The sequence below is a fragment of the Hydractinia symbiolongicarpus genome, chromosome 7 (assembly GCF_029227915.1).
Source record: "Hydractinia symbiolongicarpus strain clone_291-10 chromosome 7, HSymV2.1, whole genome shotgun sequence".
NCBI lineage: Eukaryota > Metazoa > Cnidaria > Hydrozoa > Anthoathecata > Hydractiniidae > Hydractinia > Hydractinia symbiolongicarpus.
In genome coordinates, this window is record NC_079881.1 from 8,418,995 (window position 1) to 8,437,937 (window position 18,943).

Consider the following 18,943-nt stretch of genomic DNA (forward strand, 5'->3'; position numbering starts at 1 on the left):
AAAAGGCAAAATACCCTGGGAACGAGGTTGCGATGCAAAAAATCAACCTCGTGTCAGGGGTTCTGACCTGTTTGAAATTGGAAGCTGGCGGCAAGAAACTTATTAGCCGTCATGCAGGCGAAAATCTCGGAGACGAGTATGGCCTGGAAATCTCATCTCCAGAGCTTCTTGTTGTGGTGCCACTTTAGTCACATCAGCAATAAAAAAAGCCCTGAAAATAAGATTGAAGAAAATGTTGATCCGTCGATCTCTCTGTTGAGTAGGTTGGTGAATTTGCATCATGATCTATTAATCGACTAAAAGATGTTGATATCCACTTCGTAAACAAAAGAGAACAGCATGATTTCGGAATCTGATTTCACTGTTCGCAGAAACAGTTGAAACGATGTTGAGTGGTTCCAACTGCGCAGTTCTTTTAAACATTTGAGCCTCGTGCTAATGATATGTTGCTTATATAAAAAGGAGGTTCACAAGAGTGCTGTAACAGAGGGGGCGAAATGCAAGGGTTAATGCATGCAGAAAATACGCTTTTAGTTAACTTAGGGAGTTAAAAATCTCAAAACCTTCCTCAGAGGTGTTCGTTTCAGCCATGATCGGCCTCATACAATGGTAAATAATCAACTATCTTGATTTGTTCCCCAAACATGATTGGTGTGTGCTACGGCTCTGAAACATGCGCTGGATACAGAGAAATAATGTTGCAGAAATTCAAATTTAAAATACAAAACACGTGTCTCATTTTCGATCCCAGGACCTGTTGTCTTTTTTTGTCAGATAAAGCCCTGGGGCGAGGTTGCACGTATCTATTATGTCCATTGTAATCTTCCTGTTCAAATGAAATTAACAAATTGATATAATTTTTCTCCCACAAACAACAAACTTTTTGAAAGCAATGATGAATTTTAATGATTATATTGTGATTTTATTTCACTTTCCTGTTTTTTTCCTCAAGTTCTTTATTGTATCCCTAGGACCATTTGCTTCCCAACAGCGCAACGCGAAAGGTGCTAATGTCGAGCGTGGACATGTCGCAAACGTCATTTAATAAAATCTGTCTTTACTGCAATATTGTTCTATTAAAAATTTCCATGCATTTTATTTATTTATTTATTTTCTTTTCCTTTTTTGAATACGAGTTAAAATATTTTTGATGTTAAACAATGTTACCAATTCAAGTTGACATATCCATATACTTTGTTTTTGAAAGCGAACTTTCACCAACTCTAAGGTTGGCATGACCACACTAATTTACAAATTAGTTTCTAACGTATTAAATACTTAAAAATGTACAAGAAATAAACAGGTAACAATAAGAAATTATTGAAATAATTCCAAAGGCATCGATTTAACTGCGTTATTAAGAATAGGTTGGTCACGCTCTATAAGAAGACTCTTCATCAGGGTGAGTTTAAAGACATTTGACTCAGTAATTAAGGTGGAAAAGTTCTGTAACATTGTAGTAGAGGGATCAGCCGTCAAACAATAATCAAACACAGCAGTAAACACAGCAGTGGTCGTCGGGGACCAACTTTAATGCGCTTTCCAGTCAGAGCAGAAATACCCAAATGCTTGGACATAAGAACTTTAAAATGGCGTTTGGTTTTGACACCTAAAACAATAAACAAGTAAAATATTTTTACTCGAACAGACAGAAAAGAAAATCGAGGCGAAAATTAGATTACAATACGCATCATTAGAACGTTTTCTGCTTTAGGTTTCCATGAAAAATATTTATTTTTTTCTCTTTATTTTTTTTTGCCGCTGAAGAATTTACAGTTTTCCGTAAAAATAAAATAAAAATCTTAAGCTATTATATCGTATAATTTAATGATAGGATTGCATATGCTAAAAATAGTAGCTAAAGAGGTAAAAAATGGCAGGAGCGAGAAGAAGGCTATAATAGCCTTAACCACCAAGCCCCCAAAATATATGTAAAAAAATATATAAAAAATATAAAAAAAAAATATGTGACAGGAAAATTGTTACTTCGTTGACTGTGCAACAAGCACAGAAAGAAGTACTCTTTCTTCGCCACAGCGCAAGCTTCAGAAACTTTTACTCTCTGATAACTTACCGAAACCACAGCGCCTTCTTGTGAAGCAAATAGTATTGGGATCGAGGTTGCCCACGGCACTTCAATTTTTTGCAATTTCTGTTTACACGAAATCACTTAGTATGAATTCCAGCCCGCAGAAGCAGTTAATCCATCCTCTTCTTCTGCACAGTGCTTTTGCAGGATGATTTTTACAAAAAATTAATCCAAACTAGAAACAAAAACTTAAAAGTATGGCACAGAATGGCATGTCAAGAGACCGACCAAGTATCCGCAATCCATATGACTTTGCTTTTAAAGTGAGTTAATGGTTTTAGCTTATATTGTAGAATAGCACAATTGTCATATATCTAAAACTTTTTCAGTCAGGGTCAACTGCAATTACATGGTGACCACGGTCATGGAAAAATCCTGGAATTGTCCTGGAAAGTAATCATGTTAAGAAATATGTTTGAAATTCCAAATATTTAAATCTTTTTACAAACGTTGCCGAAAAAGATTTTTGCAAGTAGTACTAAATAGCTAGATGTTTCCTAAACCTTTTGTTTTTACATCATTGAGCATCATTTTTAATTAAGTTTTCATTGACTTTCCATAATCAATGAATGAGATGTCATAACGATCATTAAGATTCAAAAAGTTCTTAGAGACCGATCTTTTAAGGAAGCTTTTATGTTAGCTTTGCAAATTGAAAAAAAAAAGATTTTTATTTTGTTTTTATTTTTTTTTATTTTAGTCCTAATGGTTCTTAGAAAATTAACATTCAAATTTTGTTGTTATTAATGAAAGATCCCGAAAATGAAGTTTGCATTGTGTAGCCGCGTACTGTAACATTTTGTTTGTATTATATATTTGTTCTAAACCAATCAATATGGTCAAAAAAGTTAGTTTACAAGACCAAAACTACTTTAATTGCAATATGCTCTAGACTTACTGGATGACCATAGGGTATATTTTTCAATGAATTTGAGAAAATAAGTATTGAGTTTTCAAAATCAACCTATAAAATCTATTTTGTAGCGTGCGATGGCAGCCCTCGAAATAATTTTTGGAGACTCGTCAGGCAAAACGTCTGATAGATTTCCATCTTGGTTGGACACTTTTAGATCTCAGAAATTATTGAATAGTCCTGGTATTTTTAATCCATGAGCAAGCCTATTCATAGCCAACCTGACCATCCTAGCTAATTCACCGACTCCTGACTTAGTTAAAAGAACTACGTAGACATAAATCTCCTTTGCCTGGCCCCTTCGTTGTTGTTAACCACCAAGAAATCCAGCCATGTGGTTCTTAACTAATGTGGAGGTGAACGCCAAAGGAGCACAGATGAAGCCAGTCTGCAAATATGCACTTGCAGGCAAAATAAACATTTTATCATGGATTTAATTGTAGATAATTTTTTTATTTGACAAAACAATTGAAAACCATAGCAGGTCCGAATAAGTTTTTTTTAAACCACGTGGATAAAGATTTTTTCAATTCGAAAACAAAGCATATTTTTACCTATTTGCTTGCGATGACCTGAAAAATAAACAAGAAATATAAAAATCATTGTGTTTAGGGTTCATGATTTAAAACGTCCCCCACTTTTCTACTGCAAAATTAATGCACAACAAAAATAACCTCGGGGGCCCGTATCGCATGCGTAACATTCTTTGCATGTATGTTACTTGCACATGTTACTTGATTTACACATGTGAATCAACGCACACCTACTCAAATACACCTGAAAAAGACTGTATCTAGGTAAGGTAAAGTTATTCTAGCTCTAACACGTCACTCACTGTTACTTCATTCCTTAGAATAAACCAGCTACAATTCCCAGAACAAAAATGGCTATTTTTTACGGTAAATGATTCAAGGTAAAACAACTGAACGGAATCTATTAAAACAAGGCTCCTTCAAAAGAAACTGATTTTAGTGTATCTTTTTTCAAAATGTCATCCTTGAGAGGTCACATGATCTTTTATATTTCCCAATGAAGGGCACTATTACTTCTCCTTTATTCTCTTTTTATTCTGAATCTTTCGGTATTGATCACTACTTCTCTGTCGAAGACTAAATCTTATCATCAGATTCTAGCTTGAAATCCGTTATATTTTTCAAATAGGGAAATGACTTACTTCCTTCGGAAATATTTAGGCAAGCTTTAAGGCCTGCACATCAGAAATCCACAGAACCCGATCTGCAGGTCAAGAGGGTAAAAGGGTTAATTTAAAACGAGGTTTGTAAAATGCTGTATTTGGCTTCTAGTGGTCACACAATAATTCTAGGTTGCATTTCATGCATCTCAAAAATTTCCTTGTTTCGCCAAAGGTTTTATTAGGTCTGTGATTTTAACGTTAGCAATTTTCCCTGGAATTGTCCTGGAATGTCAAACAATTTTGTCCTGGAATGTCCTGGAATTTACATTTTAATTTTCTGTGGTTGCCATGAATTAGCCTATGATAGTAAGCTACAAAGTCTATTTAGATGGTTCTCCTCTTGGTGGGCCAAACACGCTATGGTTTTTGCTGCATGTTGCTCTTTCATTTCATAATAATCCTGACATTTATAACTAAAAAACAGTCTATTAAACAGATTTGATGACACAGTTATATTTTTGATCATATATATTGTGTTTATATAAATAAGTTGCAAATGTTTAAGGGCATCGAAAAATTATTTTGACCCTGTTAACAAGTTTGTGTCGGCTAAGTACAGAACCCTCCCCTTACCTGTTTACAGATATCACCAAAAACAAATAGAAATAAGCAGGCCATCAAAAATTCCCTCATAATAATGACTGCTGGCCTAAGGCAATGCTCTTGCTGGCTCAAGGCAATGCTCTTGCTAGCTTTGGTGCACTACTATTATGACACTTTCTAAAAAACATTCTGGGTGTTAATTATATATAGCTATATGTAATGTTCCTCTCAAATTTTTATATATATATATATTTATGAGATCCCAGAATATTTATCATAATCCAAATCCTATGATGCACATTATGGCAGATAAAGTCAGTTCAGGTGTAACTCATTAAATAATAAAACGAGAGGTTGTGATATGTTATACCAAAGCTGTTATTTATATACTATTTATTTAAATTCCAGACTAATAATATGGGGCAAGCAGTTGCTTTGGTGCATGCAAAGACGCATCAATTCTGAAAAATGAGTTAATAGCTGAGCTATTTGATCTCCCACTTCCACAAAAAGTTTGGACAGCCAGGCGATATAGATTTCTGAACTTGAATTTGTTTTTTAAGATTATGATAAGATAAGCAGTCTCAAACTTATGCTGGATACAACACTATAAGAGTCTCTTCAGTGGCAATTTTAGCCTATCTCACGCGCATGCCACCTCTGTCTTTTACTGTCTGACTAAACCTCTCAGTTGCGAATACTAAATGCTTTGGCTTATTTGGCACAGCGTTGTATCGCTCGCCCAAGGTTACATTAACTTAGACTGGATGAGCAATCTGAATAAATAAAATAAGTTTATAAACACATATTTTATTAAAAAATCTTTTTTATCTATTTTATCTTGTCTTTTTCATATATTTTGGTTATTTTTTACTGCAAATAATAAAATGAGAAAAACTTTTCGTGGAATTAGGAGGGCAATTAATTGATCAGGTAATCTCTCATTTCTCAGAACTGTCTTTGCAAAAAGTCTTTGCAATCGTTCTCTCCTTATTGATAAGACTGCTTTCAGTTTGCAAATTAGTAATTTGAACCCCAACAGGTGAGCTTTACATAAAAAATATAAAAAGTTTCAAAATGCAGCTTTTTGTCTAAAACCACCAAAACTTACTTGTATAAAGCAAACCTGTATGTTGTCCTAAAATCATCAAAACGCATTTGTATGTAAGTTAAACTATTAAAACTAACAATACCGTATTTTGTTTTAACATCATCAAAACAGGAACGTATGGACCTTACACAATGCTGAATTTTATTCTAAAATCGTCAATCATATGAAGGTTAAACAACGTCGTATTTTGCTTGACTTAAACCTCATGGGCAAAAATTTTTTTGCAGTTCACTTTTAATATTCAATTTGAAGCCTGTTGATTTTTGCTTTCTTAATACACAATGTCTTATTTTAATTGCTTGAATTTTTGAAGTGTCTTTTTAACTCATGAAAGACATAATTAGTTGCCAGTCAATTTAGCCATCCACTTTTATATCATGACAGTGAAATGGGAAATTTTGGCGGTTTGATCAGCCAATGTTTTAAGTGTTGTTCCACTTTATCTGCATCACTAAAAAAAGTTTAAAACGGATTGTGGTTAAATTAACTTTTTTAAATGCTGTTTTTTGCCGTTTTCCATGGTTTAAGGATACGGTAACCCCCTGAGACACATACTCAGTATATTTAAAATATCCCCTCTGCTTGCTATATTAACCCTATCAAATATATATATTCTGAAAGCCAAATAAATTATCTCTAGAATGGCGATAAAATATTTTCATAAAAAATCCAAAAAGTAGAATGTCAAAAAATTCACCCTTCCATTCATTTTGTCGAACACTCCCCTCAATAAAATTTTTGTTCATTGAAAAATATATCATTGTGAAGCTCTTATTCAGCTCTAAAGAACTTTGCTTTTTTTACTCAACAAAAACAACACAAGGTTCCAAAAATATAGCATATGTTGTGTTATAGTAGCTGTTTTATGACTGATTTTTCTATTTTTAAGCATGATAGATCAATAACTAGATATTTTCTCACTTTCTGCGTTAGAAAAGCAAAGTTTTGTAGCCAAAGATATAATTGTCGCAACAAACTTGTTTTTGTACAATTTCGACAAGATGGAGTTACGACTAAAAATTTTATTTCAGAAAAAGCAAATCGAAGACCTTTGCTTTTACCTGCAAGAACATGTTACACCCACTTAAACGGTATGAATAATTAATTGCTCATTAATATTTAATTTAAAATTAATGGTAAAGTGTTTTCGCAGAACTTTGGGTCTAGTTATTGTTAAACAGACAACAGGATAACATAACATAACAGGATAAAAGCGAAAATAATAAAGAAATAAATTAAAAAGGTATAGATGATAAATAATAATATATTTGTATAGATTATTAAAGTGTAAATGTTTCCTATGTTATATGTAGAGATGAAACTTTTTATTCGTTCTGCATAACACTCTTTAATTATTATACAGATTAAATATATGTGAGGAATTTTAAACTTTAAGCACACTATGGAAAACACTAAAAGATAAAGAAGATTTTTCTTCATTTTATTCCTCTTAACAATAAATATTTTTGATTCTTTTTTTAAAAATATCAGGAAAATATGCCAAAGAATCAAAAGAATCAATAATTTTTTTAAAAAAATGACCCTGAAGGGGGTTATACCGTATCCTTAAGTTTTTTAGATAAAAAAATCAACGCTTGAAAAAGTTAGTTCACCTTTCTATTGTTTGTTTTAAAATTAGTGGAAAGAATAAAAAACTCCATTTCATCAAAACTAACCTCGTCTTCATGCAATGATTTTGAAAAAGGCTTATTGCAATTCTTTTTTTTTTCTTTTTTTTATATCTTTTCTAAGGTTTTTAGAAAAGGTAAGGTTTCTAACAGAAATCTAAATATTACACTATACTAAACAATGTTAAACATTATTTCTACAAGTCTTATCTCTATTTTAGAGGGAAAGTAATTAATTTCTCACTTTAAAATTAAAATCATGTTAAATATTAACCCTTGTAAGAAATAAAAATAAAAATGCACCCGCAAATTTTTAAAACAGTATTTATGAATTCCCTCTAAGAAAACGGTTTAGAGTGCCTGTGATGTTCTTATTAACAGTCATTTAGGAAATGCAAAATACACACATTTCGAAAGTAGGTTATATCTGATTTAATAACAAGACAAGATTTCAAGACAAGAAAAAATACACATGCCTTGCCATAAGCAAATAATCTCCCGAGCAATTAATTGCTCACGTCAGAGTGTCCACGCGAGCAATTTTGCTGGCCATATTTTTCGCTAAAAAAACTTTACATTTAGTCTCTCAGGGCATCTTTTTCAGGAGAGGCGTGCGCCTTGGCACACACCTAAATCATTTCAGGCGTGTGATTAAAATGCCTGTCACATTTCCAGTTTGGTCGGACATGTCCGTGGCTCGTTTACGATAGATTTCCGTCTTGGTCGGAGACTTTTAGATCTCAAAATTATTGAATAGTCCTGGTCCTTGAAATCCACGAGCAAGCCTATTCATAGCCAACCTGACCATCCTAGCTAATTCACTGACTCCTGACTTAGTTAAAAGAACTACGTAGACATAAATCTCTTTTGCCTGGCCCTTTCGTCGTTGGTAACCAGGTCTTACACAAGAAACCCAGCCATGTGGTTCTTAACTAATGCGGAGGTGAACGCCGACGAAGCACGGATGACGCAAGTCTGCAAAACTGCACTTACAGGCGAAACAGACAATTTATCATGGTTTTAATTGTAAATAATTTCTTCATTTGACGAAACAATTGGAAACCATAGCAGGTCCAAATTTAATGGATTATTTTCTTTATGCCGTAACTGTTATTCAAACAATTTAAAAAACGAAACCCATGTGCAATTTTTTTTCTGTATCAATTTTATGTACCTGAACTTTCCGAATGAATTTGGAAGTTTTATTTAAACCATGCAGATAAAGATTTTTTTTAATTTGCTGAAAAATAAAAAATAAATTTATGAAAACGACAGTATAGTCATGCATACTATTTCGGACATGTAGAAAAGGAAGTTAGATTGAGAGAGTCGCTATACCAGTGGACGCTCGATCATCGTGTTTGGGGTTCACGATTTGAAACGTCCCCCACTTTTCTACTGCAAAATGAATGCGCAACAAAGATTAACCTTAATGCCCGTATCGCACGCGTTTTACAAAATGGCGAATGAACTTTTGCACGATGAGTGGAAAATAATCACACCAAATATCTTTTCAGTTTCAGGTTGAGCGTTCGTGCAGGAATTTCACTTAAAAGACCAATCAATTCTTAAGAAAAACGTTTACAATTATCTCAAAATGTTAATATTTATGCGAGCAATAGAATGCTCGGGTAACGAGCATTTACGCGAGCACTTCGTGAGCGCGAGCAATTGCTCGCGACTCATGGCAAGGCCTGGTACAGGATTACAAAAAAATAGAAATATGTTTTTGACCATCAAACTTTGTGAGGTGCACTTTTATTTTAAAATTAACATGTAATTGATAGCTAGCTTTTCGTGCATGTAAAACGAAGTTAAGTGCACGTTGGGTGCACGCTTACAAGAATGTACCTAATTTTTAAAGCCTGTGTCCTTTCCATCAGGGTTCACAGTTAGTGTAAAATATGTAAAAAAATAAATATTTAATCTGTTACAAATATGATATTGCATTGTTGAGTAAGCATTCTTCTTCAGTAAATAATGAATTAACATTATCATTAATTATTTAAGCTTGTCACATACTATTACATCTGCTTGATGTATGACATTAGCATCTTGTTATTTCATTCGTGTTATGATGAAGGCTGGATTTTTAGTGTTTTCCATGTGTATAATAGTTGTTTCTTTGTTATTATCTGACAATTCTATTTATAATTTCAATGTACTTGTTTGTTTACTTAAAATAGGTTTATTTCTTTAGTTTTATAATTAATACTATCTTTACCACTGTTATTAAAGCCTAAACTGAAGGCTTTATTTTTTTATTAGTTGTTAGGTTCAGTCCAGAATGATCCTGAAACATGATTTTTTTTTAATCTATACACTTCTGTTATTAACTTGATGCTTTTTTTCTGATTATGGATTGCATAGTTTAATCCATTTTTGACAAGATTCTCATGAGTTTGGAAAATGTCTGGAAAATGTGATAGCGAAGCATATAAAGATCAAAACAAAAATATTTGATATTTTAGTCAATTTTGATTTTATTCTGAGATAGAAATTTTTTTCTAAATTTAGTTGTCACAAAAATCTACTAAACTATCACATGTACTTTTTCTTTAATGAGAAATTGTTTAAAGTTCTCATACATCTGGAGAAAAATTATTTTGGAATATGTACTAAAATAAAATTTTAGTTAATAAGGGTAAAGTGTATTTGCATTTCCTTGGTTAAAATTGCAACTTTTTTTATCCTTTATCCTTAAAAATCAAGTGAATATTTATACAAGATTACCAAGGGAGACTATAGGTAAAAAACAAAGATAAGTAAGATTAAGTGAACAAGTGAACAAGGGAGTAAGATTAAGGCAGTTCAAGTCTAAGCCTCTTTTATTTCGTCACAATATCTTTTTTAAAAATGTTAATTCCTTCTTATAAACTAAGAGCAATTAAAATTTCCTTTTTTAGTTTTTGAGCTATTTATTATTTAAAAAATATTACCAGGTTAATATTTTTCATATCACATGCATATAAAAGTTGTTTTGTTTGCTTAACAACCCAAACAAAAGAGATTTAAAAGAAATCACAAGGTGTTTAATATTTTTTTCGTTATTGTATAGCTTTTTTTTTTCGCACCCAAAGCTTTAACTTCTTTATCGTTATTTATATAAAGTTAGTTTCATTTTTAAACTGAAGTAATATTCTAGTAAGCTTAAATATAAGGTTATAGTCTAACCTGTTGAAATGGTTGTAAAATATAAAGCAAAGACAGACTTGCAATTTACAAGTAATAAAAATCTTCTCAAACACCAACGTAATGATCCTGATCTAAAACATCTATTCAAGGTATTCAAGTTATTCATTTTTTTAATTGTAATTATGATGTAAAATAACTAGGTGAAGGTTATCATTCCTCTGAAGTTGTCTTTAATATTATGCTGTCCAGAATCACAAGTTGTCATGTTTTTGCTGTAACAGTGTATGACATTGCAGTGTATAATGTTTCGTTATAATGTAAACTTGTTTTCTTTTTCAAGATAATCACATCCGGTGTAAATCATGAAATATCATGTTAATCTAAATTTTAATAATTTTGACCATTTTGAACCTTAAAGGGTTTCAAATGTTCACACTTTGTATTACACAGATAAATGAAATACCTAAAAATTGAACCAACTTGTTTCATGCTTAAATGTTTAATGAAAAATGTATAAGATGTTCTACAATAATACATGAAACCAAGCAAATGTTAGAAAAGGTGTCCAAAATTCTGATGTTATATTACTAGGAAAAGTTTCTTAACAAGTTTCCTAATTTGCTAGGTGGATATTAAGTTAAAAACATGATTTTGACACAACAACAAAGAGACTTTCATCAACATATATAAAAAGAAAATATTAAATATATTTTTCGCCTTCTATATATTCCGTTAAAATTTTCAATTTTTTATTAGTCTTTCAATTTGCCAAATTAACCTAAATTCTTGTTTGTGATAATACCTGAATGTCATACTAATGATTGATGGAAGGTGTGTAGAAAAGTTTCCTACTTTAAACTTCTACCTTTTTGCAACTATTAAGCGTTCCTTAATTTTTTGGAAGGCAACTATCAGTTTCTTATAAAGTGGCTTCTTTTAAGTTGGGCTGTTGATAATTTTATTAAATAACTTGCATAGTGGCTCCTATCATGATTTTTAGCTAAATGAAGTGTTCCACAGGATTAGTAAGACAGAAGTAATTACAAAGCTCCCTTATGCTAAATTTTTCTTAAGACATTTTGTCAATATTTAAAATCATTAAAACATTTAAATTATTAAGTGGCAAAGAAAGAAAATATAATGTGGTTATCAGTATTGCTATATTCTTTTCCTACTTGCGTATTTAAGAAAACTAACTTTTTACAATAAAAAGTAATAGTTACTCTGCATTTTCGGAATTGTTTTTTTTTTCTAAAATCCTATTTTTATCATGTCAGAAACCAACTGCAGACACAAACCTGTATGAACTTAAGTAAAAGCTTAGTCACATCGACTTTTGTCTTAGCAGTTTCCGACTGTCCACATAAGTTAATGTCTGTGTGATTAAAGTTTAGAAAACGCTTCATCATAATCACTACCCTGATTAAATAACCTACTGAATGTTGTTAATATGTGTAAACTTATAGTTATGTATTTTTTGAAAGTTTATTATTTTTTCTGTTTAGGTGATGCTTATTGGGGATAGTGGTGTTGGAAAAACTTGTGTGTTAATTCGTTTCAAAGATGGTGCCTTTTTAAGTGGAAGTTTTATATCAACAGTTGGTATTGATTTTCGAGTGAGTTACTTTACTAAGTTGTAAAAATGTCCACTATGCCAGGAGTCTGGAAAGTCAGGAAAATATATCTGGAATTTTAAATTTTGTTGGTTAATTAAAATTATTTTTATTTTAAAGTATTATGTAAACAATGAATTTCAGGTCCATGCTTAAGTCAAAATCTATGTATTTTTTTCGTATGTAAAAAATACTTGTTTTTTGTCACATGTTTACCAATGTTCAACAAACAAAAACTTCAGAAACATCATAAGGAACTTGAGATGTCAAAAGTTTTGTGCAAAACAGACAAATTAGCTAAAAGCAGAATATGGGGCACTTCCCACGTTCTAGCCGTGTAGATAAATTGTTTAAAAAAGCTTTTTTGATTAAGTTACCATTGTCATCACAAATAAAATACATTAGTTTAAAGTGAAAAGAGCGTGCATTTTAAAATTGACAACATACTTTTAAACGGATTGTATTCTAACAGTTTTCCTTTTTTTTCTCTTTGCTTGTGTATCTTCTATGTCAATTTTTTATGAACAAAAATTTTTTGAAAATTCTTATGCCACATCTATGTAAATGTTTTAGGGGCATAAGGGGAATAAATGAACATTTGGCCCTTTAATAAAATACACAGATGTGAATGCAGCAATAAAGAATTAGAATTTTTCTGTATAGTTTGTGTGAAACGTACATTTACAATCCAAACTTTAATTAAAAATGAAAGACATGTCAGGAATGTTAGGAAAACGTGTTGATATTGTTTAAAGATTTTGTATCTTATTGGTAAAGCAGTAAAAAAGTTTTTAAATTGATTTTAACCAATCTGAGATTCTCTAGCTGGGTTTGGTAATTAGGATCTTTTGGAGAGTTAGGTACCTAATGGTAACATATGTAGGTAGTGGGCTTCATTCTCTTTATTTGAACCTTAACTTCTTTTCCCTAATTTTACCATAATGTTTTTACACTTCACTGCTGCATGTGGCATGGTGCCATGAAAATGTGTTAAGAGATGATTTTATAATCCATAAAATCTAAATAATTTTAATTTTAGAATAAAACAATCAATGTCGATGGCAAGAAAGTCAAGTTACAGGTATGTGGGTTAAATGATTTTGTATAATTTTTTTTTATTTTCTACAAGCTTTAGTTTCAACTATTTTTTACCTAACAAACATGTGTGTACTTCTTTTACAAAGTGAGCTATTATTCAAAAATGTTTTAAGGTTGCGACGCAACAATATATAAGTTTCCTAACAACTATGTTTGTGCTTTTATTACAAAGAGGGCTATTTTATATTATTACTATGTTCTTTACCTTTTATATCAAAAAAGAAAAAAGTCAAGTATGTTGTTAAATATTTTTAGGATGCGTTACAAGTATGTATAAATCTTCGTCTTTTGGAATAACAATTTTCTTTTCACGATGTTTAGATCTGGGATACTGCTGGGCAAGAGCGATTTCGAAGTATAACACATGCATACTACAGAGATGCACATGGTAAGAAAATTTTTCACATATATGCATGTTAAAATGGGAAAATTCTCCCTACGCAACCACCGATTGTTGATTGTTGCGTCATTGTAGATAAAATGAATTGTCATATGTCCACTGTTTTTACAATATGACAAAAAAGTCACTGTAAAAATAACATCATTTTAGATTTAATTATTTTGCATACATGATACCTGAATGGTCCCACAAGCATTTATTGGCATCAAAAATTTTTAACCTTTCTTTTTTATAGTTTTAGACCTTTAAACTTTATCAGTGTAAAGGTGTTATGTCGCAAAGTTTGAATGTGTACTATTTACAGGTGTAAACTCATCATGATAAGGAAACATTAGCTTTACGACATGACTTTGACATAATTTTATCACCTTTAAATTTGCATTTTTTAACACTTTTCTTTTATGTTAAGATGTGATAAATATTTGTTTCTTTAGCACTTTTGCTGCTTTATGATGTTGGAAGTAGAAAAACATATGATAATACAAGGGTGAGTAAAGTTTTTAGTTTTTTTGCAGGTATGGATTATCTCCCACGTTTTTTTATTTATGACCCATTGGTGCAATTTATAATGAAGCATAAACAAGATAATATCTTTCAATCATGCAGCAGTTCTAATCGACTTTAAATAATACCAAAATGGATTTTAGTGTTGGGAAAATATTCGGTTAACAGTAATTAAGAACTAGCCATGTGGGTTGTTTTTTTTATCTCAAACTTGTATTTTAAAGGCATGGCTTTCTGAAATCAAGGAGTATGCTCCTCATGATGCTGTTGTAATGTTGCTTGGAAATAAGGTGAGTTCTCCATAACATACAAAAATTGTAGCCACAATTTTTTTATCATTAACTCTTAGAAGCTAGTATTTATTTATAAAACTTGAAGTATCCATGGTGTTTTGTCAACAATATTTTGTCACGATTTCTAGTCACCTGCTTTCACAACATTGATATAGTTAGGAACTTCCAGATAGGACTTTCAATTCTTTTTCGTGTGGGTTTTAGTTTGTATACGATCAAGTTAAGTGATCGCAAGTTATGGTTAATAGATGTTATGTTGGTATTTTGGCGTTTTTGCAAAACCAATAGGTGTACTTGGCGGTCTAAGGGGTAAATGTCATCTTTCTCAAGCTGTCAATCATATCTCTTACAACATTTTATTGTTAGTGTGATCTAACTAAAGAGAGACAAGTAAAACGAGAAGAGGGGGAAAAGTTAGCATCTGTAAGTATTTCTTCTTTCTTATCTTGTGGTGACTATGAAATGTAATGCTATGTACAAAGGCAGAATAATTTTGGTTTTGCTTAGAAGCAAATTAAGTGTCTGCAGCATGGTTGCTTGAGTAAAAAAAGTTAAAGGCAGCAGAATTTACAGCAGAAACTCTAGGAACAAGAATCATAGCATGGTGTTCTGTTATTGTATGTAATTTGGTTAGTCTAGCCTAGCCAATCAATGCTAGCTTAAAAAACGCAATGTTAAGGACATCTATATTTGAAAAATTTGTTCGCATCTAGATTTTATCCTGTCGCCTTATTTTTTCTTGAATAAAATACTTTCATTAAAAAAGGATTGATTTTCTATTTCGCGGTACAGAAGCCTAATTTGATAATCAACAAATAAAGCCAATGAATCCAAGAACCACCCATCATGTTCAATGCAACATCAGCGAATGGTAAGACAGTGAAAAAATAGGGTAAAAACTTGATTCTTTTGCAAAATAGGTACATATCCACCACATCACACTGTTGTTTTGAAGCCATGAACAAACTTTCAAATATAGATGACCTAAACCAAACTGCATGAAAATGGCATATTTAGCCATAGTTATATTTCCTTTAAATGCAACCAAAAAATGCAATATACAGTAAAATCAACAATATGCAGTAAAAACAAATCGATTTAATATTGTTTTCTTTTTGTTTCTTCACCTAAAATCATTTCCTATAATTTTATCTTTATTTTGTTCAAGCGGTGACCCGTGGATAATTCCACAGGTTCACCCATCCTTTATTTACCGCATTTTGTGTGCATTTCGGGTGATAGATGTATGCAAATATTATAATAGACTAAAATTGCAAGCTATATTTTAAGTGTGGCTTTTGGCTTTGTGACTTTTGACTGTTTTCTTTTGAAATTGTGTTATTGCAACAATTTACATTTTAGGATTACAATGTTCCCTTTTTGGAAACTAGTGCCAAAACTGGTATGAATGTAGACTTAGCATTTGAAGCTGCATCTAGGTAAGTACTATTGGTCAGTAATATCTTGACATAATATTTTTATTGGTGTACAACTGTAATAAAGAAAATTGGAACTAATTTTTAGTTTGTCTTTTTTTGGAAACAATTCAGAATTTTGTGAGTCCAGCAACATAGCTGGAAGCTGTAATAAATGTAAACGTCTTTTTAATTACGTGAGATATTTTTTTAGATAAGTGTATATTGTTAAATAAATAGAGTAAGAATAAAAGACTACTTTAACAACTTGGTATAACTTGTAATTTCTCTCTGTCCTGTGTAAGGTATAAAGACATTATGTCGTAATGTCAAGAGTGTTAGCGGCAATATCCGTTTACAAGTATCCTGTCAATTGTATTCTGCTTTATGTTTCACCGTGATGTTATTTTAACAAAAAAAGTTTGATAGAAATATGATTTATTTTTAGGGAATTAATGCATTTGGAAGTAAAGGGTACTGAGCATGGTCGTTTCAATATTGGTCAGTATGTGTCTGAAAAAGAACAAAAGCCTGGCTGTTGTGGTTGAATTTAACTGGTCAGCATTAAAGTAGATTTAAATGCCGTCTTCATATTTTTTATGGCATATTTTTACAAAAGATAATTACGTCTTCCAAAATTTAAAATGACAACCAAGGTGCTTACCAATTATTTATAGAGTTAATTTAAAACATTTTATCAGAGAATGGATAATATTGTCCCAATCGAATTGCAAACTGATTTCCACATGAAACTGATTTCGTTTCTAATACACTATAAGGATCCTCTATTAATGATCCAATCTCTTTCATAAAAATACAGCTGCTTTAGTTAAATCAAAAACAGATCATCTTTCAAATTCTGTATTTTTTTCAATGTTACCTTTTGCTGTTGTTAATGGAAAATATGTGAGGAGCATTTTTTTTGTAGTTTGTCATTAAAATCTGTTTTAATGCAGATGTCAAAGAATGTTTGCAAAGTGTATGTTAATTTGGAATAAGATCAATTTATAATCTACATTAATACAAAATTTCAGAACATAACATATTGACTGGTTAGTGAAGAGTTTTGCATTTTATGTCACCCAGTAAAATTATTGAGGTTGTATAATATCAAACATTACATATTTTGTTGTATATTTTTATCTTTTTTTTTACTTCTGATTTTCATAGATTTAGATGTCTTTATTTTTGCGCAATTTAATTATTTTTAGGTGTTGCTGTCATGTTTTCCATACATTCATACACACTTCTTTTTAAACAACAAAGGTAAAAGGAAAGGCTTCAGACAAATTGATTGTAATTTTTTAAGCTCCAGTATTGAAAAATATTAGACCATTTATTGATAACAAAGCTAGTACACATCAAATATTTAGGCTTAAGAACCTCATCAAGCGTATGCTGTACAAAGAGAAGTTTCAATATAAATGTATTTGTCACTTTCAACATTAACTGCCTGCAAAAAAAAAACAAATTAAAGAAGGATGCTTATGTAACTAGGCTTGTTTAATCAATTACATTTTATAATTATTTTCTTCTAAATTGGATTTCTTTGGTGCTTGGAGTGCATTTTTTGCATTATTGTAGTTAGACATTTTTGTTGTCATCTAGGTGGTAGTTTAGCTATTTCAACTTGTCTTAAAAAAATGTTAATCTTAAAAGGAAATTTAACCTCACCCTTTTCTGAAATAAATAACTCTTTGTATATACCGCAATAAAATTTGTTTGTGTTTACTTGGAGTTTTTCGCATTTGGGTTGTGAAAACAGCATGTGGGCCATTGGACAATAGCTCTGTACACATGTTTTATTTTGGGTAATTTTTGTTCCCATAAATATTTTGAGGGGAAAATAAAATTCCATGTTGCTCATTTTAACTGGTTTTATTTTGTATGAAACCATATAAGTATTTATAAGGACTTAAATAGAGACCAAAATAGAATTTTGATTATGTGAAATGGATGTACCGAAGTATTATATTTAATAATTGGAGTTACGAAAAGAAATTATTTTTTGGTTTGGTTTTATGATCAGTTTAAAAGCATTTCTTACCAAATAATTTTTGTAACCAGCTGACTGACAGCAAACATTACTATTTTTAAGTGTAGTCTTACATCTTTCATTTCTTTTATTATTTGTTATTTTATTTTTTTGGAATTAATGTTGAATTTATTGTAATGAAGATACTTTTTCTTCTGACATATTTTTTTAATTTATTTATTACTTAAAAAGCGTTGTTAATTATTATTTCAGGTATATTTATCATTATATTACAGAATACTTAAAGTTCTTGAAGGATATACTTTTAGGGAAATGAATGTGTAGGGATAAAATTGTGTGAGACTTGCAAAATAATAGAATCAGAGTATAAGCACTTTTTTAAAAACTGTGCAGCCAGAAGATGTTACAACATTCTTAGTCTTAGAATGTAAATCCCTTACCTGTCTCAAAGAATGCTGAACAATGTCAAACATCAATTCCGCATTCTTTTTTTCTGTAACCTCTCCTTTTGCATTCATTTCTTTCCGTAAAGTATATGCTCTGAATTTATTTGTATTTTCTTAGATAACAAAATATGTAGCCATTATGTTTCACATCTCCACTTGTGCCAAATCATGTAGATCTAAAGAGAGGTCTATATAGATTATTTTTATGAGTGTTTATAAAATAGATGTTAATATTTTGTAGCTATAAATACATACATGATAGTATGAACAAATTCTTTGTGTTCTTTTTTTAGTAAATCCTTGTTTTTTGATAATAAATAAATAAAGTAAGTAAATAAATAAAAACAAAACAAGATTATATGCCTTAATTAAAAGATCCAGGAAAGATGGTAGACATTGTAATATTATATAGATAAAAAATAAATACAAGTGACTTTGTATGTTATACTTCTATGGAGAGCTTGGTGTAGAATAAATATAGGATTCCAAATTTTTTGTTTTTCACAACCACCATAAATCCACTAATCAAAGGATTTATTAGTTTTTTTTTTCAGATTTTTGAAA

At 30.9% G+C, this 18,943-nt stretch overlaps 1 protein-coding gene across 3 annotated transcripts; it reads left to right on the forward strand.

Moving 5' to 3' along the window:
• The first annotated feature begins 2,169 nt into the window (after window positions 1-2,169).
• On the forward strand, window positions 2,170-18,651 carry LOC130649106 (ras-related protein Rab-26-like). Of its 3 annotated transcripts, XM_057455322.1 has the most exons (10): window positions 10,565-10,763; window positions 12,120-12,230; window positions 13,267-13,308; window positions 13,647-13,713; window positions 14,160-14,212; window positions 14,454-14,519; window positions 14,889-14,945; window positions 15,885-15,961; window positions 16,386-16,494; window positions 17,149-18,651. In XM_057455322.1, the coding sequence occupies exons 1-9, from the start codon at window positions 10,662-10,664 to the stop codon at window positions 16,483-16,485; spliced, it is 675 nt and encodes a 224-aa protein (XP_057311305.1). In that variant the 5' UTR covers window positions 10,565-10,661; the 3' UTR covers window positions 16,486-16,494; window positions 17,149-18,651. The 3 variants fall into 3 exon arrangements, with proteins under 3 accessions (XP_057311306.1, XP_057311305.1, XP_057311304.1); XM_057455323.1 differs by lacking the exon at window positions 10,565-10,763 and adding an exon at window positions 2,170-2,352 and having other exon boundaries at window positions 16,386-18,651; XM_057455321.1 differs by having other exon boundaries at window positions 10,567-10,763; window positions 16,386-18,651.
• The last annotated feature ends 292 nt before the right edge of the window (window positions 18,652-18,943 follow it).